Source organism: Erigeron canadensis, chromosome 8 (assembly GCF_010389155.1).
Source record: "Erigeron canadensis isolate Cc75 chromosome 8, C_canadensis_v1, whole genome shotgun sequence".
NCBI classification, from domain to species: domain Eukaryota; kingdom Viridiplantae; phylum Streptophyta; class Magnoliopsida; order Asterales; family Asteraceae; genus Erigeron; species Erigeron canadensis.
In genome coordinates this window covers 101,297-128,650 of record NC_057768.1, presented here as the reverse complement: position 1 = coordinate 128,650, position 27,354 = coordinate 101,297, and the positions used below count along the sequence as shown (strand labels likewise).

The following is a 27,354-nucleotide window of genomic DNA, read 5'->3' as shown; positions in this document are numbered from 1 at the left end:
TTCATACTCTTTGATAACAATTAGGATTCTTTGAGTGACAATTGAAACTTTAAAAAATTAAATATAGATAGCTTTTGTAACTTTTTAAAAAAATCTCCTCAAGTTGATGCTAAAAGTAAATATAAATTAAGTTTTGAAGGCTAAAAAGTGTAAATTATTGATGGAAAACAAAAAAGTGTAAATTAGTAAGATTTTTTCTACAAATTAATATAAATACTAATATAATGATATATTTGGATAATGATTATTATAGTTTTTAATTTATAGCTAATCTAAATGATGACATAAGCAAGAGTCAATTTGATGAAATTGAGCAATTTGATTGGTTAATAACTCATTAATTCAACTGTCTTATATTAAGATTAAGATATCGTAAATCCCGTGTCCAGAACACGGGTCTAATATAATACTATAGGTAATAGAGAGGAGTTAGTCTAGTGCTGTTGTTACGGATAACGATTATTGTTGGTTGGTAAAGGGTTGAATATAGAAGAAATTGGAGGGAGGGAGTTGGTGAGATTATTTTTTTATTATATATTGTAATGTAATTGTAATAAACAAATAGATAGATATTTGATATTTATATACCCTGTATCTATTTATCTACCTATATATATATATGAAAGGAAGCAATTTGCTTTTTATTGATTGAGTATTGATTAGATAGATGTCGCTTTGCTCAACTAACAAAGAAACAAACCAACCAACCATTTGGATATTTGGATAAATAGATAGAGAGATTAATTTGTATTATTATCACTATTATTCATCATCATAATAATAATAACCGTCTGAAGGAAGGAATCCTCTGATCGATGATTCATTTTTCATTCATTCATAATAATCAGAAGAGGGTTTGAGGGAGGCTGATTATAATTCATTCGTTCATACATAATAATAATAATAATAACAATAATCAGAGGCTGCTTTTGATTGATTTTCGCCAATCAATTAATTAATTTCAAACCCAGCCCCATCCAATCCAAGGTAATCAATTCAGTTTTGTTGGTCATCATCATTCATCCATCTTTATTGTGTATATATATGTTTCTACTACCATCTTTTATCATATACTTACTATAATATACATACATACAGTACATAATAACTAGGAGTTCTCAAAATGTGGCAAACTTGTATTATTTTGATTTGTGCATATATATCCAGGCCAGCTACCAAAACTTGTATCCAACTAGTGTTTGTTGTAATAAACAAAAACCTACAATTGTTGCCGGATGATGAGGAGGTATAACGGGAGGGATTTATACAAGAAACAAGATAGGAGTCGAGAACCTGTTAATACGACGGGGATAACTTTTATACATTTACTTTTTTCCATCTGTTTATATTTATTTATTATCCCACCTTTATATATATACACATATATATAGTAATCAGAGTAAGCGGGCGGGCGGGCGGCCGAATATTTAAGCTAAATTGCTTCATTTCCGGCTCTATATACTCTTATCCAGTGTTTGCAATTTTCGTTGCGGGTTTACTGTTGTTTAATTGTAAACCAAATATCTTCATAAAAAAATAATAATATAAAATATGCAGATATCATGTCATATCATCAACAGGAAGATAATGAGTATGTGGTGGATGAATATGACATGGAGGATGTAGATTATGATGACATGGATGATGATGATGATGATGAGTATCATGGCTCTGACTCTGACGCGGATCACTACGATTACATGGTTCGTTCCACTCTAATCAATCCCCTTTCGTACACTGGTTGTTATTGTTTTACATTTATACGAGTACATAGATAGATTTATCACTAACAACTTTTATATGCGACTCTAGAATTATAAATTGCAAGACACTTCTGCTGCTCAGGCAAGAAGAGGCAAAGACGTGCAAGGTATTCCATGGGAAAGGCTGAGCATAACTAGGGAGAAATATAGACAAACTAGATTACAACAGTACAAAAACTATGAAAATATTCCTCACTCTGGGGAGGCTTCACAAAAGGTATTATTTTTTTTTCCCCCTTTCTAATGCACTTTGGTCATCTACTACTCATTCTATAGGAAGATTAAGTGTGATTTGGCTGTATATGTTTACTCTTTCGTGAGCAGGCATGCAAATTCACTGACAAAACGGGCATGTATTATGACTTTAGACGCAACATAAGATCTGTAAAATCCACAATTCAGCACTTTCAGGTTCGATTTTTCATTTTTCCACAATGCTTCGGTTATTTTTGTCGTTTGTTAGTTGCTGCTTGATATGTTTAATTTTCGGTCATTTAGTTAAGAAACCTAGTATGGGCTACATCAAAGCATGATGTCTACTTCATGTCACATTACTCTGTCATCCATATGTCTTCACTAGCAAGCAAAAAGACTGATGTCCTTAACGTATCTGGACACGTAGCACCATGTGAGGTGAGTGCTTCAGTTTTTGTTTTTTTTTTTTTAATATAATATTGTTTTCAACTTTTCATGTCAATTGAATTTTTAATAGATTGAGTTATGTAATTCTCTGTATACAGAACCACCCTGGGAGTCTATTGGAAGGATTTACTTGTATTCAAGTTAGCACAATGGCAGTAAAAGATAATCTGCTTGTTGCCGGTGGATTTCAGGGAGAACTTATATGCAAGGTGAAGTTTTTATAATCATGATCCCCAAATTCGAGTTTTTTTTCCCTTTACTCTTTCTTTTCGAGGAAAGCTAAACATGAGATATTGTTGTATTGAGTGCAGTACTTAGATAGACCCGGTGTTTCTTTCTGTTTGAGGACAACATATGATGATAATGCTATTACTAATGCTATTGACATCTACACAACTCCAAGGTTTGTAGCTTTGTTTGGTGCGATGAGACTAACGCGTTTATGATTATGAACTATTTTCTGATTTATCTTTTTATCCTTCATGTTGTTGTATCATGCAGTGGAGCAGTGCATTTTAATGCATCAAACAATGATTGTGGAGTCAGAGAGTTCGACATGGAAAATTTTCGTATGATCAAACACTTCCGTTTTCCTTGGCCTGTGAACGTACTCTCTCTCTCTCTCTCCCTCTCTCATACACATACACAAATATGCATATTCTCGGGAAACATGATACCTATTACTTATAACTAACTAGATTGTATTGCTTATCTATGCAGCATACCTCCATTAGCCCTGATGGCAAGCTTCTTATAATCGTAGGAGACAACCCAGATGGAATGTTGGTGGACACCACATCTGGAAAGGTAAATCTTGTTTTTGTGTCAATCAAGATGTGAATTTCCTTAATGCCACGTGCCAATTCTAATCCTTTTTTTTTCCCTTAAGAAAATGTTAACCTTTCGAAATACATGAATGGCACATTTTTTTACCTTTTTCCTGAACCAATTACCCTCTGACAAGGTTGTAGATTACTTTGAATTAAAGAGAGTTAAAACTTTTTAAGTAAAGGAGAATTGGTTGCCCCTGACCAAAGTTGGTTTATTTGTATTCAATTTCTGCCCATTCTAATAAGTTGGTTTATATGCAGACAGTTGCAGCCTTGAAAGGACACTTGGATTTCTCATTTGCATCAGCATGGCACCCTGGTGGTCAAAATTTTACTACTGGGAACCAGGACAAAACATGCAGAGTATGGGATGTGAGAAACCTGTCAAAATCAGCAACTTGTTTAGAAGGAAACCTAGGAGCAATTAGATCAATCCGATACTCGTCTGATGGTCAGTTCATGGCGATGGCTGAAGCAGCCGACTTTGTTCATGTTTTTGATGTTAAAAGTGGTTATGAAAAAGAACAAGAAATCGATTTCTTTGGTGAGATTTCTGGAATGTCTTTTAGTCCTGATACGGAGTCACTATTCATTGGAGTTTGGGATCGATCATATGGCAGCCTATTGGAGTTGGGACGGAGACACAATTACTCTTATTTGGATTCCATACTTTGATAGTTTTTCATGATATAAAAAGTGAGTAATCATGTACAAATGTTGTTCTTTTCTTTTTGGTCATGAAACATGTGTAGAGTGAAGAGATGTAGAGAAAAGCTAGGATAGCAAAGAAACTGGCCAGTGTTTTAAGATAAAAGCAGGAAAAGCTTTTACGAAGTCTTGGTTGTAAGTTATATATACATCACCAGACTAGTAATAAAGTTATCAACTCCCATTTTTATGCATCCTAGATGAATTGCAATTGTAGATATATTTGTGTCACACTATCAGTGTATTTTAAAATTAATTTTGTAATCAAGAATTGATGTTTGCATTTTATGTTACGATAAATTATTTTTATTCTTTACATGTGGAGGTCGCGATATCTTTACACCCCTATATGACACATTGACACGGCAAGGAATATGATATGGAAACAAATGGGTTTGGTTTGGTCATTGGTGGCCGTGGAGCTAAACGACGCATAATGCTTTGTCATAAATATCGTATTTAATAACTGGGTTGGATTTGTGAACAGGTAAACATGTTTATTGAATAATTATTATTGAATAAGTTAAATTTGAAAACTTTTTGACTAACGCCACACTTAGACAGTTAGACACTTGGTGACTATTTTATTTGCTAGTCTTTTTTCAGATTCCGAGTTCTATTAAACTATTCTTGGCTTAATCTTGATGTTTATGGATCAAAGGGTTCCGGGCCAACCACGGGTCAAGTCGGGTCATGATCAAACAAAGATGTCCATGGGTTTTTCTAGTAATTTTGCAAGGAATAAGTGTGTTTATTTAGTAGTTTCGAGTTGGAATTGGTATTTTGACCAAGTCTTATGGAATATGTTGGCTAAAGCACGTTTGGAAGATACGGCCACATTTACCGGTTCTTTAGGAAAGTCATTAGTTTATTAAAATCTTTTGTGTTACTCACGTAGTGCGTAAGAGTCTATAGGCGGAGCCAGTAGGGAGACTGATGAATTTTAGCCCCCGCCAACCGTCCATATTTTCTATTGCAAAGCTAGCTCATAGCCGACTAATATAAAGATTTTTTTTTTAATCGAGTTACCTCCAACCTATAAATATATGACTTTTACCTATGACATTGCAAGTAAAACCTTTACATTGAGCCTATAAAAGTAATTCAATAACACCTTATTAAATGGTTATGTCTTTTACATTATATTATGTACAACGATCGGGGAGAAAGTACAATTGAGCTCCCTCAATGTTAAATTCTGGTTCCATCTCGTATAGACTTTTATGTTTTGTTTTATTTAATTAATGAAAGTATTTGAAGGAAACTTTTAGCAGTTAAAATTCTTTTCATTATACAAATTTACATATATTTGGACCTGAACGGCTGAACCTACAACTAGTACATCTTATTTATGATGACACCTCATACTTACACAGGTAGTTACTGTATGTGGTTAAATGGTGAAAGGAAATTTAAAAAAAAAAAAAGGAACGGGAATTGAACCCTACGTGAATCGAACACGCAACCTTCTGATCTGGAGTCAGACGCGCTACCATTGCGCCAAGGATCCATTGGATGACATTATTGACCGATATTTGATCTTATAGGGATGTTGGGTAACAGGAGGAAAAAGTAAGATACTAAGATTGGCAATGCAATATTGTAATCTATATATGATCCAGAAATAACCAATAAGAAAAGGCCACCTAAACAACATCCAAAAATCTTCCTTTCCATGAATTCCATCCTCACAATAATAAACTTTGTATCTCACATATTCCATCTTATCTTTCATAATATCTAATAATAATAATACCTAGCTAGCTAGCTTGTTTCTTCATCTTCATTTTCAGTTATTTTGTTATCTACAACAATAACATAGATTAATAATATTCGATCCATCCCATGGCCACCAGTTTGTTATCAGCGCCAACTTTCCAAGGTCTCCGACCAGTCAACAAATTAGCCACCGACTCCTCCTTGCTCCTAAAACCCAACACACTTTCCCTTCCAGCAGCAAAGAAGTCGTCATGTCGTCGTATCATCAAGGCGGAGCTGAACCCGTCTTTGGTGATCAGTCTGAGCACCGGTCTGTCCCTCTTCTTGGGAAGGTTCGTCTTCTTTAACTTCCAAAGAGAGAACGTGGCTAAGCAAGGACTCCCTGAACAAAACGGAGTGACCCATTTCGAGGCAGGGGATACCCGGGCTAAGGAGTATGTTAGTCTTTTGAAGTCCAACGACCCGGTCGGATTCAACATAGTTGATGTACTTGCATGGGGTTCTATTGGACATATTGTGGCTTACTATATCTTGGCCACTTCTAGCAATGGTTATGATCCCAACTTCTTTTAATTCATTAGTTATGTGTGTACCTATATATATTCCAATTCCTATATGTATCTTGTGTTAATTTTCACTATATATTTAAGCTCTCATGCATTATTCTTAATTACTATGATTAATGAAATTTTATTTCAATCTATCTAGCTATCAAGTAGAAACAGTGGCGGTTTAAGGTTTTTGGAAATAACCGTAGAAAAAAAAAATAGTTTGACTTTTGTTATTTAACTACTAGTAATAAAATGATGCAGATGTTCATGTAAAAACCAAAAGGGTGTTACTACAATGCAAATTATATAATGATATTAGTCTAAAATCCAAACATTAAGCGAGTCTAATATACTGAATATTGAGGTCTTAGAATTGTTTGGGCCTAATATTACCATAGTACTGTTGAGCCAATACTGTATATATATATATATATATATATATGAGAAAAGGGAATATAAGGTTGTCCGACACCTAAACTTAGGTGTGGAACCCCTCACATACTAATATTATATTATTTTTTGTTTAATGAATAAATGCATGGCCCCATGATTTTTATGGATTAAAAAAAACAATATGTGAGTGTTCCAGACCTAAACTTATATACCCGATAGCCTTATATTCCCATCCCTATATATATATATATGTATATTCCATCCCTATATATATATATATATATATATATATATGTATATGAATGTACGTGCTCTAATCTTACTTCTCTTTTTGCCACATATGTTGTTCTTCAGTTCCAATTTTGCACCCGGAGTTAACGTCCCATCTTCTTCTTTTAAATATATCAGTAGTTTTTGATATTTCTCGACTAATACAATTACTTAATATTTATTTTATGTAATAAACTTTTCGGATCCCGGTTATTGGACATACGGGGGGTATGTGACAACTATATAAGCGGCTACTTGTAAGTTTTTAATTGGTCGGAGACATCCAATAACCTGGATTTGAAGGTTCATTACATACAATAAACATCTAAGTAGTTCATTACACAACATAAACATTCGTGTATGGTTCATTACATTCTCATATACTTATCTCTATAAGGAGAATCGATGAGCTTGGTTACTAGCTATAAGATCGAGCCTGATGAGCTTGGTTACTAGCTATAAGATCGAGCCTTTTGCCATTAGCTTTTGTCGAGGTGGTTGAAGTGAGTCATCTAAGTATCTAACCACTTTGGACAAGTTATGGGTTTATCTCATTGGTTGAAGGGTTTTATATCACCTAGGGGTGAGTAAAAACCGAATCAAAAACCGAAAAAACCATGAAAATCGAAAACCGAAAAAACCAAAAAACATTGGTTTTGGTTTTCTAAAAACCGAAAGTTGTGGTTCGGTTTTGGTTTCTAATGAAAAATCGAACCAAAACTATATATTTTTACTTTATTTTATATTTATATCATTTTATTATTAATTTTTGATAAATATGTTATTATATTTGCAGTTTTAAGTGTATATAATAATATCATTTATATGTTTTAAGTGAAAATATATAACAAAAATAATTTATTTTAATAACTGTATAATTAAACAACGCGTAAAAGATATAAATAGTTATATATAAAATGTTTGAAATTTGTACAACTTACTTTTATGGACTTGTTGTTATTGTTGTAGTGTTATATATCGTTACTAATATTGTTTTGAAAAGAACGAGGGACGGTGGTGGTGGGTTCTAATATTGTTATATATTGTTACTAATATCATCAATAAGAGAACGATGGACGATGGTGGTGGGTTCTAGATATATAGATATATATGGATCTATATATCTATATGGTTATAAATGGTGACATCGGAGATGGGGAGGCCGATGGTATGGTGGTAGAGCAGCCAGAATATATCACCCGAAAGCAATTCAAATAGAATGGTGGGTTCTAGATGTATATGGATTCATATATCTATATTGATGTTCGCATGTTTCATGGAACGAAAATTTGTGTTTCCTTGTAATTTAATCCGGAAATAAAGAAGAAGATTAAAGAAAATAATGTGTGTTGGGTGTGTTTTAGATCTTGAAGTGAAGGTAGGAGGTTGGATTGGGTGAGATGAAAGATAAGGTTTGGTGGGTAGGGTTTTGATAAAACTATAGAGTTACATTTTTTCTCCCTGGAGAATGAAAATGACCATTATACCCATATTGTGCCTCTCACGTGATTGCCAAGTTAACGTTCGTTTAGGTCGCGGACCAAACTTGTTAACGGAGTTCCAAACTCAGGGATGAAACACGTAATTTCGTGGTCTCAAGGATGATATGTGAAAGTTGGTACAAACCACAGGGACGAAAAGTGTAATTAACTCTAATTATTATTTCTTATGACTTTCTACTTAGATTCAAGAAAATAACATTTTTAATATTTTTACTTGACATATAAACTCCTAATTAAACTTTTATGTTATAATTTATTACAGTAGGATTCAAACAATTTTAAATATTTACTTTTGACATATGATCTCCCAATTAAATGGTAATGCTTTTTTTTTATTATTTAGAAAATTTGTAAGCCACACTTATTATATACTATTTGTTAAGTTCATATTTTAAATATTGTTTAGTACTTTAGTCTATAAATGTGTTACTTCGTGTGCTGGCAATTAAAATAAAAAGTAGTTAAATATAAGTCTCAAATTGGTGTCCATTACAATAATTTTTTTAAAAAAATTACCATGATTAAAAAAGGTATAATAAATACATAAAAGAGTTACTATGTTTAAAATATCTATGTTTGACTTTTAGTTTCAAAGGTTGAGATTAATTTGAACTTTAATTTGAGTAGTCAAGATCAAATGTTAGACTAATTTTTTGTCTCTTAGCTATGGTGGCCATATATATATATAATAAAAAGTAGTTAAATATAAGTCTCATATTGGTGTCCATTACAATAATTTTTTAAAAACATTACCATGATTAAAGAAGGTATAATAAATACATAAAAGAGTTACTATATTTAAAATATCTATGTTTGACTTTTAGTTTCAAAGGTTGAGTTTAATTTGAACTTTAATTTGAGTGGTCAAGATCAAATGTTAGACTTATTTTTTTCTCTTAGCTATGGTGATTATATATATATATATATATAATAAAAAGTAGTTAAATATAAGTCTTAAATTGGTGTCCATTACAATAATTTTTAAAAAAAATTACCATGATTAAAGATGGTATAATAAATACATAAAAGAGTTGCTATGTTTAAAATATCTATGTTTGACTTTTAGTTTCAAAGGTTGAGATTAATTTGAACTTTAATTTGAGTGGTCAAGATCAAATGTTAGACTTATTTTTTTCTCTTAGCTATGGTGGCTATATATATATATATAATAAAAAGTAGTTAAATATAAGTCTCAAATTGATGTCCATTACAATAATTTTAAAAAAAAATTACCATGATTAAAGAAGGTATAATCTTAACTCCTTATATAAACAAAGTGATTTTTTTTTTCTTCAACAATTCTACCTTTGATATACCCAATTTACCCTTGTTGAATTACCTATCTACCATTATGAGCCTACTAAATATCCTAAAATACCCTTACGTAACTCTAAATCAAAAAACTACTAACACAAAACCTATCTTTACCCACATATTGAACTAGTTACCCCAAAATGCCTAAATTTTTTATTTATTAATTTAAATAATTCAACCTAATATACCTATAATAATCTTAAGAAAATAAATTACAATAATATATGTTTTTCAATCCTTAAAATAACTACATCACCCCCTTCTATAAATTATTTTTATATTAATATCCATATCGTCACCCCTCCCGTCGCCGCCGTCGCCGCCGACTGACGCCTATCACCGCCACCACTACCCATCAACGCCACCCCGCTGCATTGTGCGGGTACCCCTCTAGTAAATACATAAAAGAGTTACTATGTTTAAAATATTTATGTTTGACTTTTAGTTTAAAAGGTTGAGATTAATTTGAACTTTAATTTGAGTGGTTAAGATCAAATGTTAGACTTATTTTTTTCTCTTAGCTATAGTGGCCATATATATATATAACTAGGTTTTTGACCCGCACGATGCGTGATACTTTTGAAATTGATGTTCAATTAATTTGGTTAAAAAAATTAGTGAATAAATGTGTGAATTTTTAAAACTTTGTTTCAAGAATAAAATAGTGTTACATTTTTATCAAATCTTTTCAAAAAATACCAAAGTTTTGATTAAAAAAAACAATTAACTAAAGAATGAAGTTTATTTCTTATCAAATGTTGATTATGACACAAATAGCCAAAAAAGAAGCTATAAAATATAATAGAAATCACTTATAAAACACACAAATTCTTGGTATTCAACTGTATAGAGAAAAAACAAACTATTGGATACCAATCACAATAAGAGAGATAATTCTGACCATTTAGCTAACCCGTGCAATTTATCCGTTTGGCGTGATCACATAATTTTTTTCTGTTGATTGGGTTGGTGGTCCATTGATAAGGTATTTGACCTTGAGATAATACACATGGATCTGAGTCCCACTTCCCACATTTGTGGTGATAGATTAATAGGGGGTTTTTCGAGAGTCCTTGTTTTCAGGCATACGTATAATTTAGTAGTAGGAGTAGAATAAAAATGCCGTTAAAAAAAATGATCACATAAATTTACATGAATGGAGAATTCATTTTGCAATAATATGAAAGTTAAACCCTATTGTTTAACAAAGTAATAGAAAAAATTAGTCATTTACAAATTTTATCAAAAACATGCCCTGTGTTTCACTAAACTCTTGTTACTCTATCAAAAACTTTTTTTAATAATATAATGAAATAACATAAATGAATGGTGATTAAGTTATTTCAAAATCAATAAACTAATAATCTATTTGCAGTATAATCACCATTAAAAATAATATAAATAAATGAAATACATTACAAACTAAAATAAAAGGAAATCGAGCTTTAAAAAAAGGTTAAAACATAAATGAATGGTAATGAACTTATATCAAAATCAATAAACTAAAAACCCGTTTGTAGTATAATCATACAAACTAAAATGAAAGAAAAAAGAGTTACCAAATTAAAAAGATTTAAAATTGGCACATAAATTCAAGGTGTAATTATGTATTGTGAAGATTTAGATTTATCATATTCTATGTAATCTTTTGATTATATAAATTTAGTTTTTTATATGGAATTTGTTTTTTTTATTTTGTATATACATAGGTTTAATTTAATACAAAATATTTAGTTTGAAATAATATGGAGATGACACATAAGATAAATCTTATGTGGCAATTTTTAAGGATGGTTTTGAGTTGATGTGGATGTCTTTAAAATGTCAGGATAACTACTATTTTATAAATTATATAGATATAGATATAGATATAGATATATGTAATAATTTATATAGCATTTTTTTTCTAAAAGTATAACAAAATGGTTATATATATATTTTTTCCCGCTAAAATAAATGACCAAATTTGACACATAACATAAAAATCAATGTTTGAGATTTCTTAGGTTAAAATGTTTTTTTTAAAAACTTTACAATTTCAAATAAAAATTTCTTATCCAGTTTAAAACGTCAAAGAAAATAACCTTTAGTATTATTCGTAATCTTAAAAAACAATAGGAAGAAATGATAAATTTGGCTTACGATATGTAAGACGATATGTAAAAGTTATGTTTAATTTAATTTATTTTAATCATGCTTTATGTTGAAAAAATACTTGGTGACCGAAAATTTCTTTAAATTATTGGTATTGTCACATTATGAAAATTTACCTTTGTAAATATATATAACTTATAATTAAAATTAATTATGACATTACATTTGTTATATTTAGCATATATTCGTGCAGCTTGTTGCATTCGTATGTAAAGGTAAAAATGTAATGTATTTAGTAATCTGTTTTGTCATTTAGTATTTAATAATATTTGGAATAGTTGGTAATAATAATAATATAGGATTAAATGATTAATTAGTAAATTTAAAAATAGAAGTTGATGTCATCAAAATCATTCAAAAGTAACAATCAAAGATAGCTTTTGATCTAATGGTTTAACCTTTTTAGAAATCTATTTAAGGCCCTCTTTTATAATTATTGAAAGATAATTGTATATAGTTAGGATGATTTGCCTTAAAAATGAAACCCAAACCAAAGGTTTGATTTTTTAGGTTTTTAAACGAAATAATAACCAAACCAACAGTGTAGTTGTTTATTTTTGGTTTGGTTCTTTTTTTTTAAAATTATTTATTGTATTACTCTTTGCTTATTAAGTCTTAAATAAAAATTCATTTATTAAGCAAAATCTATAATAGAGAAACGAAAATGCATAACTAATTTCTATTAACTAATTTTTCAGGTTAAAAAAATTGATATAATTTTTAATAAACCAAATTGATTTTGTTGTCCATTTTCATGATTTTACTTGTGCTTTTATATTACATTTCTTATATAAATAAAACAAAATTGATTCTAAAACTTTTTTTCTTATGTGGCATGCCAATATTTTCTCTTAAGCTATTTTATACAAATTTATGATGTCATAATTATTTTTTTTTATTTTCAAAAATCTATTTTTTATATTAGACCTTATGTTATTTATTTTTTTACATATTATTTTTGTAACCTTAAAAACTTTTTTTTTATATTAGGCCCTATATTATTTAAGTTTCTACATTTTTTTTTGTAACCTTATATTTTTTTAAAATTAATATGAAAAACGATCGATTTTTTATATTAGGCCGTGTTTGGGGGAGTTAGAATGTAGACAACCTTAATCCTACACGAAGATAGATAGACTACTTTCAAAAACATCTCCGACCAAAAAGAGGAAAAAGATAGAGTGTAAAAAGTTTAGTAACCATACATGTTGGTCGAGTATTGTCTGACTACATTACAATTAGAGAAAAATAACAGATACCACATAACACACTTTAGCGTAAAATGGATAATATATAGTAAAAGAGGCATTTAAACCTATTAAACACCACCCTACAAATGTAATAAACATGTTTATGTACATACAACCAAGCATGGTTCCAACAATTACGAGCGGTATGGGTAAGAATTCCCCTAAATCCCCTCCCAGCAAGCCAAACAAGCAAATAGGGTTGAAGACATACACAACTCTCCTAAATTATATACTAAGTGTATATATTTTTTTGTTTTAGTATTTTAATTATGTAGCCCGGGTTAGGGTTGAACCCGGGCTAATTAGCTAGTTTTTATACATAATGTTAGATATTTTAAAACCGACTATTGATGAAAGACATCGAATCACGAAAACTCAAAATTCTCCATTCTCAACCATCGTACATCACGGGTCAATATTTCTAGTTGTAATTATTAAGTTTAATTTAAAGATGTTTTATATGCTAACACAAAGCAACATGATTTGGATCAGTGTAAACTTTTTGGCATATGACTTTTAAAAACAGAAGTTAGAGGTTCGATCATCACCTCATGCAAAGACCAGAGAATTTTTTTAACCATTTAGGTAGAACCTTGATGCAGGTGTATCTATATCTTAATCTTCCTCATATACCGTCGATATTTTAAGGTCTAAAACCTGTGAAAAACAACAGTGAAGAGCTTTTTTTTCTTCTTCCATTTTTTATATGTTAGGACATCTTCAATGGTTAACTTTTTAAACAAAAAATTTTCGGAAAACTTTTCACTCTAATGGTAAGTTTTTTAAAACCTCAAATCAAAAAAAGTTATGATTTAATATTGATGAATTTTTCATCATTAGAAAAGGGAAAATGATCAATCCTCCTAAATATTAGCCTAAAAATCCTCTTAAATCTTTATAAATGTGACAAATGGATTCCATTTAATTTCTTTCCTTATCTCCCCATTGATTTTTCACATATCACCATCTAATTAATTAGGAGGATTTTTAGGCTAATCAATTTGGAGAATTAATCATTCCTCGTAGACAAAATCATCTAAGGGGTGCCTGGTTGGGGGGTTTTAGGGGTAAAGAATGGGAAAGACAATGAATAAAGATGCTTGGTTTTACAAAGAAATGGTCTTGAATGCTTAGAAGTGGGTAATAAAGCATTACCCAACAGCCACCACCATACTTAACCCATCGAAACCCAAACCCACTTCTAGCCATCACCGATTAGCAGTGCTCGCCACCCATACCACCATCAAACACCTGTTGCAAATACGCCGACCACCAACTGGCGTATTCTATATTATATATATATAATATGTTTCTGTTATGTGTATATATATATATATATATATATATATATTCTTATGTATATATATATAGAGGGAGAGAGAGAGATAAATATGTTAATCTTTGTGGCTATAAGTATTTTGATGGTGGTGGTGATACATGGTTGTAGATATGTATTATTAGTGTGAGAGAGAGAGAGAGAGAACGAGAGTTAGTTATACGAGTGATTTACCAGGAGTATTTTTGTTATCTTTTTCTTGTTTTATTTTTATTATTAAAATATTGGGATATCCTTAGTATTCCTTTCCCATTCCTTTTCCCATTACCTTTGCCATTTTTTTATCCGAACCAAGCACCCCCTAATCTCTATATCTATACTACTTATATAAACAAACTACCCCTTTTCAAATTAAACACTCTACCTTTAAATTCCCTATTTTACCTTTTTAATTTACACTATCACCAAACACTTTATTCCTGATATATCAAAAATACCTTTAAGAAACCTTACGCCCAATTTGTCTCTCTCCCCTTCCCCCGAAGCTGCTCACATATTATACCAAAAAACACACCCATACATCCCCCCAGAACAAAACATACACATACATTCCCTCAGAACCGTCTCTCTCTAAAACAAATATAGCCCCCCCCCCCCCCCCAAAAAAAAAAAAATAAAAAAAAACGTCGTCGTCTCCGCTGTCTAAAACACACATAGCCATAGGTACGGTGATCCGGTAATCGTGCGGGTACCACTTATTAACCAGTGTTTTTCCAATGCTCCGCCGCATCGTGCGGGTATAAGGCTAGTTCATAATCTAACTAAAAGAGGTGGGGTACATTTGGCATCCCTAATCTCTCTTCTTTAGCCTAATACTCTCTCCTTATTAATCATCTATTTTTTAATATTTATTTAATAAAAGGCCGACCTTTAATGAAAAAATCTTTTTAAAAATTCATTACTATTATTATTGTTATTATTATTATTATTACTACTACTACTACTACTTTATCTATATACCACCTAGAAAAAAACCTCACATATTCTCAACCAAAAAAAAAAAAACTACGGCAAAAAAAGAGACCTACGATCGACTACCATAATGGTTTATATATATATATATACCTTGTTCATATTTAATCATTATTATTATTTAACATTGAATTCTTATGTTATTGTTATTATTATCTCTTTTAATTTAGTTTAATTTGTTGTCCATTATTGGTTTATTATGGCTTATTCTTCAACGACGAAAAATAAGACCACATTAGTTCATCTTGAAGATCGTAAGCCAACACATGTTAACTGTCAACTACGACTCTGTGTTGTGCATGTATGGACTATTACGGAGTGGAACAACTCGAAGAAAATCAAAACGTTCGAGATGGTATTTGTTGATGAATTGGTATGTATTTTTATTTATATGGAGTTAATTTTCATATGTTTCTTCTTTATTTTTCGTATTGATTAAGTCGTGACATTGGTCATATTGATGGTTGCTCGAATCATACCATTACTGTGTAAATTTTTAATTCGTTGATATTTGATGAAAACCAAAAGAAATTATTATTTGCTCGCTAGCTTTTCGTTGCATAAGAAAAAAAATAATGAATTAGCTTTAACTAAAAGAACATCAAAAGCTGTAATCAAGAATCAATTTACTAAAAGTATATATAGAGATTTATGAAGCAAAAACTTACCCAACAGGAATTAGTACTTGATCTTCGTGCGCAATGCAATTTCTTTATTTTTTAAGTATTAGTATATGTTTATTTTTATCGATTGCTATATAATTTAATATAAAAGCAAGCTCTGTTTCGATGATAGATACATTATTAATAATACATAGAAACTTTATAAGAGAACTTATCAGGTTTTTTCATGTTTTTTTTTTTGCTATTTGCACGGCACGACCATACATGGCTCGGTCAATAGTGAATGGGCGGAAAATTTTAGGAGTATTTTGACCGATGAAGTGGTTATTCAGCTATAAAATTTTCAAGTTAATAGAATATTTTGAGACTACCCGTCCATTGGACGAGACTTACACTAGTATATATATAAAAGGCTATCTCAAACTGCTCGGGTGGCGGTCTCTCAGCCCGCTACGTCAGCATTTTCCTACGTGTCGTCACCATATTAATCTGTGTGACATGGCAGCAGCCATGTAAGCAACTAATTCGTATAGATCAGCATTAAGTGTCAAGCACATGTTTAATAAAACTTTAAAAAAGTGCGGATGTTGGGACTGAACTCACAACCTACATGTTAGGCGTGTTAAGATTTTCCACTTGATCCATGATAAGTTTTGATTCAAATTTGGAAAACTACAATTAATATATAAACTAAAGGCGGATCACACTAAATATAAGAAAGGTGAATATCACAACTAATTTCAACAATATTTTCACATATATATAATCTCATAAAATTAATTTCATTCCAATATATACGGATATAAAAGCTTTTTAATTAATAGCATATATTATTAAACTAGATTTTAGACCTTACAACATTATTAATATTAGATATTAATACGTGAAACTCAAAAAAGTTTATAAGTTCAAAGTTGAAGATATAAGTGGATACTAAGTGTTCAATTCAAATGCCAAGAATGTTAAGCTAATAGAAAGAAAACTAATGTAATAAAAGAACATTAGAAGGATATACCCCCCTTCATCATTTGAAACACTTTTTTATAGACGAAATTTGTTGTAGTGTTTTTTGTCTTTTTATTTTTGTCACATATTAACACCTTAAAGTCCTTTATCGACTTAACTCGAGATCGATACTGCAATGCACAATTGTTTGTGTGTGAAAACCGGACTTTGTAGCTAGAAACCAATTTTAATAACATTGAAAAAATAATTATTTTAGTTTTTTGTTTTTTATTAAGTAAATAAAATTATTAAAAAACTAAATGATGACATTAGGGAGAGTGTCAACTTGATGAAATTGTGCGATATGATTGGTTAATAAGTCATTTGTTTAACTATTTTTTAGTATATATTAAAATTAAAATAGTACAATTACTATTAAAATCTTAATATAATTACATTAAATTTAATTTATTTTTAATTAATTGGTTATATATATATATATATGATAGAACATATTATTGGATATTTATTAGTTATTATTTTATTGGATAAATATTAGCTATTATTCTATCGGATATATATTAGTTATTATTATATTTGTTTACTAGTATTGAGGCCCGTCCAATGGACGGGTAGTCTCAAAATTTATTAATCAAAGTTAAAAAAAATTGGAATTCAAATATATTAAATAGATATGCCGAAATCAAATTAGAAATTTGTTAGCTGAGTAGCCACTCCATCGGTCAAAATACTCCTAAAATTTTCCGCCCAATTACAAAGGTTATAGAAAGATATAATCGTAAATCCTAAGAGTTAATATAGGTTACAAATACAAAATTTAATATGTAATATTTAGATTAGTTAAGACATATATCACAACTTAATCAATATGAAAGTTAAAGAAGAAACATACGAAAATTTACTCCATATGAATATTGATTCCTGTTTACCTTTTTTTTTCCAGCTTTAGCTAAATAAAAAATTTACAGTGTCTTATATTCTAAAACTGTAAACTATATAATTTGAAAATACATACCAATTCATCAACAAAGACCGCCTCATACGTTTTGATTTTCTTCGGGTTGTTCCACTCCGAAACAGTCCATACATGTACAACACGGAGTCTTAAATGATGGTTAACATGTGTTGGCTTAAGATCTTCAAGATGAACTAATGCGGTCATATTTTTTGTTGTTAAAGAAAAAGCCATAACGAACCTATAATGGACAACAAATTAAAGTAAAAGAAATAATAATAACAATAACATAAGAATTCAATGTTAAAAAATAATAATACTGATTAATTATGTGCAAAGAATATAAAAAGAAAAACCCTTTTATAGTTGATCGTAGCTTCCTTTTTTGTTGTCGTATGTGAGTTATATTATAGATTATCAATAAAAACGAAAAGTGTAAATTAATTATTTTTAAATTCGGTGAAATTGTAAATTGGTGATGAAAAATCAAAAGAGTGTAAATTAATTATTATTAAGTGTAAATTGGCGATGGAAAACCAAAAAGTATAATTAATTATTTTTAAATTGGGTTAAAGTGTAAATTGTTGATGGGAAACCAAAAAGTATAAATTAATTGTTTTAGATTGGGGTTAAAGTGTAAATTGGTGATGGAAAACCAAAAAGTGTAAATTAATTTAGATTAATATTAAAAAATTAGAAAATTAATAAGGATGGAGGATTAAGCTAAAGGAGGGGGATTAGGGGTGCCAAGTGTACCCCCAACTCCCTCTTTTAGTTATATTATAGATTATATTAAAATTATCGGGTAAAAAATATAAATTGGATATATCTTAGTTATTATTTTATTGGTTAAATATTAGCTATTATTTTGCTATTATTATATTTTTTATTATATTAAAATTATCGGGTAAAAATTGTAAATTTGGGATGGAAAACAAAAAAGTATAAATTAAAGTCATAGATAAAAAAACAAAAGTGAACATTATGAAATCGAGAGTTGTGATTAGTCGATAAGTTATTAGAGCAGATGTGCTTTACTATAATAAAAGATACCTAAAGTTTAGAATTTGCAGTTTAATATAAACTAAATTATTTACCCTAGATTATTTATCACGTAATACGTGATTTAAAAATATTAAATTATCGTTATAACTTACACTAAAATTTATAAATAGGACATTTTAAAATTTGATGATACTATTATTCTAAAAAAAGTATTTTGTATCAGAAATTATTAATAGTTAATGTATGTTAATTATGTCTTTTATAAATTAATGTAAAATATAAGCTAAATGTAAATATTGGCCGCTGAAAGTTTTTATATATTAAAGATAAAAATGACATGTTAAATTTATATAATATCATAATTTAATAAACATAATAAAAGATGTTGAAAAATGATGATTTTGTCAGTTTTAAAATCGTTTATTGTTTTCATTGTTATTCTAAGCACCATATACATATTAATATCTTTTATTTAAATATTATCTATATTATATTATAAAGCAGATTTCTTCTAGATTTTCAACATTGAACTTGAAAGTTTCAATATTGATTTTAAGTACTTCCCCAAAATGCCTCTCCTATCTATTATATATTTACCTAAAATAACTATAGGACTCTTTCTTTCTCCTCAAATATCAACCAATCATCTTTTTTCTCTCTCCTCCATAAATCATTTATTCCTCCATTTCATTCAAAATCTTTTATCTCAAAAACCGTACATCGATAAATTATAAAAATTGTATGGGTGTTCTTAAAATTTCATGCTCTTTCATTAGAGATGTCATTCGATATACTTTCGACAAATTTTTAAATCCGAGAGCGGAGCCCGTACGGCTAAGACATTTGACTATCATACTCTATGACATATCAACTCTTATAACCTAGGTATCACCACCACTATCTCACCGCCGCAACACGTGAGTACTTGCTCTCGTTTAAATAACATATGATACTAACAATGTGAAACTAAATACGTATAACCAATCCCCCCTCATTTACTATTTTCATATTTATATCATTAAAATATATATTTTCTATAACTATAAAATGTATGTAATGACTTATTAAATTAGAATTAAAATTATGAATTTTAAAAAAGATATATGACATCACCTTTTTGATCTAATAATACGTTTTAATTAAAAGTTAAGTTTTATCTAAAGGTATAAACTTTTTATTTTAAAATTAAAATTTTACTTTTATATATACCTAGAGATGTGTTTTAAATATTATTTCACACATAACTCTAATCAGGAACTCCGAACTACAAAGATTTATCAAACATCAATGTATTTATTTACAAATGCTTTGATTTAATGTTGTTTTTATTTAATTTTTTAGAAAAATAGTTGGTTTTTACATTTTTTTACTAGATTTTAGGCCCGTGTTCAATACACTACGACGGTATCAATATTACATGTTAATTTATTATAGTTTAACAAATAGTTTATTATTATTGGTACTAAAAATTTGATCTATATAGATCCAGTAAACTACTCACTTTTAAGTTATATAACCTATTTTATTGTTCACTCCAAATGAACATATAATTTATATATAGAATCACAAAATAGGGTGTATGCACGGGTTTTACCTAGTAACAAAAGACTAATTTTTAATTTTTTTAATTATAACAAAAGACTAATTTATGTATAATGTACTGTGTGAGTAAAGATGTGCTAACATGAGAGTACGAGGGCTTGAAAGAGAAACTTTGTGAAACTTTGTTTCGGTTGTATTCCATCATCATCAGAGAGAGAGAGAGAGAGAGAAGGAGGCAACAACAACAACAATCCGATCGTGTCTGGGTTTGGTTTCCGGTGAGTTGCGACCAGAGCAGCGTCATTACGTGTGTCTAGAGAGATAGAGAGAGGGGTTTGGATTGGGGCGGATCCACCACCCAATCCATCAAAAACCGCCTTGGAATAACTTATAGCCGTGACTCAGTAAATCAGCCAGATCTATATTTATTTTTTGTGAAAGGGAGGACTGTGGAATGGAATGGAATGATGAGCAGCAGCAGCAGCAGTAAATATTTATAAGAAGGAAAGAAATCTTTATCAAAAAGTAAAGAATGATGTCTGGAGGCGAGGATGATAAGTCCCCGATTCTATTACGAACGAATTCCTTATCGGCTTTAGATATAGAAGAAGGGGCCCAGAATTCATCATCAGCATCAGGAGGTGGAGGTGGAGGGGGGAGAAGAAGCATCAAGGATCTGTTGTGGAATCGAGCCTTTTCGGGAAGGCGTCTTAGCATTAAACAACGCAGCAGCAGCAGCAGCAGCAGATGGTCTCCTCGTAATCATCATGTGTCCCCTAGAACTAAAAGACTAATAATAAATGTTGATGATGAGATCCTTGCAGACGGAGCTCCCCCCGAATGGGCTTTACTCCTTGTTGGATGTCTTCTTGGCCTTGCTACCGGTCTCTGTGTCGCCGCTTTTAATCGTGCTGTATGTCCTTTCCACTACTTAATTTTGATGATTTACTTCACTTGTTCAGATTAGATTCCTCATGATTTGATTATAATTATTACCCAACCGCATTTCACAAATCATGTTTTTTGCTGTTGCTTCATATCATGTTTTTCGCCTTACCTATTTATATATGTAGCATCAGCATTGGTCCTTTAAAATAATACGAGAGTAAGTACCCGCGAGTTGCGATGGTGGGGTGATAGGTCATAAAGTGTGATAGGTCATAGAGTGTGATAGCCAAATGCCTTAACCGTACGGGGTCCGCCCTTGGATTTAAAAATTTGTCGAGAGTATTTTCAACGACATCTCTAATGAAAGAGCATGAAATTTTAAGAACACTCATATAATTTTTATAATTGGTTGAGATTTAAAGAGAAAGAAAGGGTATTATAGTTATTTTAGGTAAATATAGAATAGACAGGGGGCATTTTGGGAAAGTAAATGTTAAAACTTAAAATATAGACTGGAGGAATTTGCTTTATAATATAAGTATAGATATAGATAATGGATGGGAAAGTATCAATTAAAATGTTTTTGATAGCAAACGTTAATGCTTTCGAGCCTGACCTGTAATTTCTAGGCAGATTCATCTCATGGTCCTGACATATATCTGCTTGGGCCATGTATTTATGTTAAATGTACATCTTCGTTGTTTGACGATGAGGTTGCAGGTGCATGTAATACATGGATGGGCATGGGCTGGCACACCAAATGAAGGTGCTGCTTGGCTACGATTGCAAAGACTGGCCGACACTTGGCATAGGATCCTTTTGATTCCGGTCACCGGAGGAGTCATAGTCGGGATGTTACATGGGTTACTTGAAATATTAGACCAAATAAAGCAGTCAACTCCCGGCAATGGTTTGAGTTTCCTGTCTGGATTTTTTCCTACAGTTAAAGCTATCCAAGCTGCAGTAACCTTAGGTACTGGGTGTTCTTTGGGTCCTGAAGGCCCAAGTGTCGATATTGGAAAATCATGTGCCAATGGATGCTCGTTAATGATGGAAAATAATAAAGAACGTAGGATAGCTCTTGTAGCAGCTGGTGCTGCTGCTGGCATTGCTTCAGGTTGGTTTTCACCTATTATCTTGAGTTTCTCCATTTTAAGAGAGAGAGAAAAAAAATGGAGGGAGGGGTATGAAAGTGATTTTTCCTGATTATTGTGTTTTCAAACTGCATATTGGGTATAGTAAGTAAACTGATTCTAGCTATATGAATATATGATTACTTTGAATGGTTCATTCTTTATAATGTGTTTAGGAGTAGCTGCAACAAAGTTTCTTAGATTATTTGTATCCAGGGGTCAGTTAAACATGGAAATCCTTTAATAATAAATCTCTTCCAAACACTTAAACACCTGATTATCTTACTATCAAAAACTTCAGACAGCAGAAGCACATTTAAATACTATCTCCTGCAGCCTGTTTTGCCATGAACACATTCAGAATGGGATCATTTATTTTTTATTGTGGTATAACGTAAAAGAAGTTTCACAAAATGTTTACATATGTTTTGGCTCTTATTATCCCTCTTGCTTGTTTCAGGTTTTAATGCAGCAGTTGCTGGTTCCTTCTTTGCCATTGAGACTGTTTTAAGACCTCTGCGTGCTGAAAACTCACCTCCATTTACAACTGCTATGATTATATTGGCCTCAGTTATTTCATCCACTGTCTCCAATGCTGTCCTTGGTGAAAAGCAGGCGTTCACAGTGCCCACATATGATTTGAAATCTGCTGCAGGTATTTTTCCATACATGTTCATATGTATATTAATATTGATGGTGTTCAGTTCGTTAACTTTATCTGTATATGTCCAGAACTACCTTTGTACCTGATATTGGGCATGTTGTGTGGAGTAGTTAGCGTATTATTTACCCGTTTGGTAACATGGTTTAGTAATGCATTTGAATATATAAGAGAACGGTTTGGACTTCCTAGTGTGGTCACGCCCGCTTTAGGTGGTTTAGGAGCAGGGATAATAGCACTCAAGTATCCTGGAGTTCTGTACTGGGGGTTCACGAATGTTGATGAAATTTTACATACCGGAAAGATAGCTTCAGCACCTGGAATCTGGCTTCTAGCACAGTTAGCTGCAGCAAAAGTTGTAGCCACAGCTCTTTGCAAAGGTTCTGGGCTTGTTGGTGGGTTGTATGCACCAAGTTTAATGATTGGTGCTGCAGTGGGTGCGGTTTTCGGAGGTTCAGCAGGACAGTTGATTAACTCTGCTATTCCCGGGAACACTGCTATTGCTGAACCACAGGCGTATGCATTAGTAATGCTTTTACTTTGTGTTACAGTGTTACTTCTCGCTCTTTCCTATATTTTCTGAAGTATTAAATCTTTTGTTGATGATTATGAGTGCCATCTTATGTTATAGGTAGGAATGGCTGCAACTTTGGCGTCGGTTTGTTCTGTTCCGTTGACTTCCGTTTTACTTTTGTTTGAGCTGACAAAGGATTACAGAATCTTGCTTCCACTCATGGTAATTTTGTAATTGAGAAATGTTATTTAAAATCCACCTTCAAGTGGCCTAGTGGTTAACATCTACGACCTCTCTACGAGAAGTGTCAGATTTGAATTCTGCTAGGTACAATCTTGTAGGTGGTCAGGGAAAGGTTCAGAAATGGTCACGGGATACCCGGTTAGGCCTGTACATCAAAAAGAACTTCCCTTTTCCGGGTAACCTGAATAAGGAAATCCTCATCTGTTTACCCATTTTAGAGAAGTTATTTAAGTTTGAGCACTGGTTTCTTGGTAAACTTTGCACTGAATGTGTCATTTTCAGGGGGCTGTTGGGTTAGCTATATGGGTACCATCTGTAGCAAACCAGTCAAAAGATGCTGAGGGATCTGATGCACGAAGAGGTTATTCTATGCTTTCACCAGTTGACAAATTCGAGAACTGGAGACAAACTGGCGATGGAGATGATTTGGAACTTTGTATCATGGGGCCTGATGATAACCATGAAGCCATCGATGAAGATATTATTCTCGAGGATTTGAAGGTTATTAATTTTCTCGACCGTTATTATTTTGTCACATGCATCTTTGGTGGTAACAATACCATTTATATTGTTAATCAGGTTTCACAAGCTATGTCAACCAACTACCTTACTGTGGGATTATCGTCGACTATTAAAGAGGCCGTACAGTGTATGGACAATGGACAACAAACTTGCGTGCTTGTTGTTGATTCTGATGAGCATTTAGAAGGGATTATGACTTATGGTGACATTAAACGTGGCATGTTGCGGAACTATGATGAATTTTCCGATGGTGGCTCATTAACCCCAGATGTATGTTAAATGAATTTTTGCTTAAACTATTATCTATATACTAAAAAGGTATATGCAAATACAAGTTATCTATTCATTAAAGTACAAGTCGATTATGTATAGAAGGTTACAAGTTAGTAATTATTATTTTATCTATATACTGTACTAAAAGTAATATGTACAAGTCTCATTACATTAGGTACAACTCTTTTTACTTTTATCAATTTATTTATTTTACCCTTAAGTTTCTAACTTTTGACTTTTACCCAATTCTATAACTTTAACACTTTTGACTCATTTCATTTTTACCCCTCAAAGTTTATCTTTCAACTTTAAGCCCTTATCAAAGATTTCGTTTTTAATTTTTGACACTAAACTTTTGAATTCTCATGTTTCTATCCAAATACTTTCACAAATTTACGTTCTCTTTTTAAGACATCTGGTTATACATAACGTTTTTTTAATATATTATATTTTTCGTCATTTTACGTTATACGTTTATGTAACATTAAATGGAAGACACTACATTACATCACCGTCATCAGAATGTTATTATTTGCGTTAATATTGTATTATTCAATGTTTTTATACACCCTATCATTTTTATTGTTCTTATATGTTACTTTTATTAGTGTTATATATCTTTTGCCTTTTTAAAATTTGAGCTCTTATTTTTAATATCAATGTATTTGCATTATACTATTATATATTCTAGCTAGCCTCCCAGCAAACAATAGGGTTAGGCGGAAGAGTTTCTCCTATAAAATGTGTTTCGCGGTAACACGCGGGTTTATAACCTAGTTATGTACTAATAAGACATTTACTTTTTTTTTTTCTTTTTTTTCTTTTAATATTTTAAACTGAATTATTATTTGCAGTTCAGTGAATGTCTTGTTTCTTCTGTGTGTTCCCGCGAGATAACCTATCATGGGAGAAAACGTGGACTTTTGACTTGCTATCCTGAGACGGATTTGGCAATTGCTAAAAAGCTAATGGAGGCGAAAGGAGTAAAGCAATTACCTGTGGTACAACGTGCTGTTCATTTAGAAAGAAAAAGAAGAATTGTTGCTATTCTTTATTACCATTCAGTATGGAACTGTCTCAGGTGACATAATTGCTTTATTTATGATTATAATACATGTATTTGGCTACCAATCTCGTAATGACATTTCTTTGGCGAGTGTTAAATTTAATTTCGAAGCATTGTGGTGCAGAGAGGAACTGAATCGCAGGGGACACGAGTATCAGCAGAGGTCAGAAGATCATATTGAAGAAAAGATATCCAATGGCCATTAAATTGAAGTTATTTGCCAGTCGTCATACTGAAGATTTTACAAATATTATGTGCCAAAATGAAAGCCCATACAGAAAGCAGAGTTTTGAAACTGTAGTTATCCAAAATGACACAAGGGTATGAAACCCTATTGAGTTTTGAAGGCAGAGGTGAAATATCCCAAAAATGTAGATGTTATTATACGTGTAATATACCAATACAATTTTTTAACTCTAGTTATAGGAGGATTATTTGAAAATGTGGTCAATAAAGCCTAATTTGTATCCTTATTTTGTTGAGGTTGTAGTGTATTTTACCCTTTATATACGAGACAATTTTTTCCTACACAACATTACATGTTTTACCGTTTACACTATATAGTAAAATATATGTTTGCTTGTGTATGACTATAAAACTTGTTATCAAGACACCCTTATACACCAAGTTATTCAGCTAGCGGTCGATTTATATACAAAAGAAGGTATGCACTTGTATACCCCTCTAAGAAATATATGGGTGTACTTTTTGCTTTTTTTTTTTTAATATAAAAAGTTAGACATACCGCGCGAAGCGACGGAGGTCTTTTGGAAGGAGTATCTCAACCTTTGGTTGGAGGTCCTTTGGAAACGTGAACCTGCATTGAAGGATTTAATCATGTTGTTATTTTCAATTAATATATTGGAAACTTTTATTCAACATTTTTTTATCATTCTTTTTTTATTTTTGATTTTCTTGTAAAAAAACTAAATGTATGTGTTCAATATTACAAAAGAGTTTGTTATACACCTTTTCAACAAATACATTAATAATTTACATTCATTTTTTTTTTCGTTTTTGGTTTTCTTGCATATACGGTATGTATTTGATAATGCAAACTTTTCAACGCGTTTGTGCTATTACTCTTAAATTACTATTTATATTTTATAGCAAACATTTATTTCAACATTTTGTTTTTCCTTCTTTTTTGATTTTTGGTTTTCTTGCAAATAAACTAAATGTATATATGTTCGATATTACAAAAAACGTTTGTAAAATTGCATTTTCAACCAATATATTACTAATTTTCATTCAAATATAATGTTTTTTTGCTTCTTTTGTTTTTAGTTCTCTTGCATATATGTAATCGATGATGTAATTTTTTTAACGCGTTTGTAGTGTTGTTCATAATTAGGATATTGTACGATCAACGCAAATACAATAACATAATAAAACTCTAATATTACTATTATTTATTTATTTATTTATTATTATTATAATAATAATAAAAATTGTAATTATTCCTCAATCTATATGTGTATCTATTCCTCAATTTATTAGTTATTAACATTGTAATTATTCCTCAATCTATATCTGTAATTATTACTCAACCTACTAGT

General features: G+C 30.9%; 3 protein-coding genes and 1 non-coding gene across 5 annotated transcripts; 3 read left to right on the top strand and 1 right to left on the bottom strand.

Moving 5' to 3' along the window:
• Nucleotides 1-662: 662 nt before the first annotated feature.
• On the top strand, nt 663-4,137 carry LOC122611232 (uncharacterized WD repeat-containing protein C2A9.03-like). 2 transcript variants are annotated; one of them, XM_043784221.1, is made up of 11 exons: nt 663-987; nt 1,168-1,246; nt 1,558-1,703; nt 1,813-1,980; nt 2,088-2,174; nt 2,262-2,396; nt 2,504-2,614; nt 2,717-2,808; nt 2,907-3,012; nt 3,126-3,212; nt 3,497-4,137. In XM_043784221.1, the coding sequence occupies exons 3-11, from the start codon at nt 1,563-1,565 to the stop codon at nt 3,908-3,910; spliced, it is 1,341 nt and encodes a 446-aa protein (XP_043640156.1). In that variant the 5' UTR covers nt 663-987; nt 1,168-1,246; nt 1,558-1,562; the 3' UTR covers nt 3,911-4,137. The 2 variants fall into 2 exon arrangements, with proteins under 2 accessions (XP_043640156.1, XP_043640155.1); XM_043784220.1 differs by lacking the exon at nt 1,168-1,246.
• A 1,244-nt stretch (nt 4,138-5,381) lies between these two features.
• TRNAW-CCA lies at nt 5,382-5,453 on the bottom strand. Its single transcript has one exon. It is a non-coding gene; the product is annotated as a tRNA-Trp (tRNA).
• A 219-nt stretch (nt 5,454-5,672) lies between these two features.
• LOC122578888 (photosystem I reaction center subunit V, chloroplastic) lies at nt 5,673-6,332 on the top strand. Its single transcript, XM_043750937.1, has one exon. It carries the CDS (start codon nt 5,789-5,791, stop codon nt 6,233-6,235), a length of 447 nt encoding a protein of 148 aa, XP_043606872.1. The 5' UTR covers nt 5,673-5,788; the 3' UTR covers nt 6,236-6,332.
• Nucleotides 6,333-20,625: 14,293 nt separating this feature from the next.
• LOC122578953 (chloride channel protein CLC-f) lies at nt 20,626-26,328 on the top strand. Its single transcript, XM_043751017.1, has 9 exons — nt 20,626-21,408; nt 22,104-22,500; nt 22,977-23,171; nt 23,249-23,703; nt 23,809-23,913; nt 24,217-24,435; nt 24,514-24,726; nt 25,584-25,810; nt 25,920-26,328. The coding sequence occupies exons 1-9, from the start codon at nt 21,028-21,030 to the stop codon at nt 25,999-26,001; spliced, it is 2,274 nt and encodes a 757-aa protein (XP_043606952.1). The 5' UTR covers nt 20,626-21,027; the 3' UTR covers nt 26,002-26,328.
• Nucleotides 26,329-27,354: the final 1,026 nt, after the last annotated feature.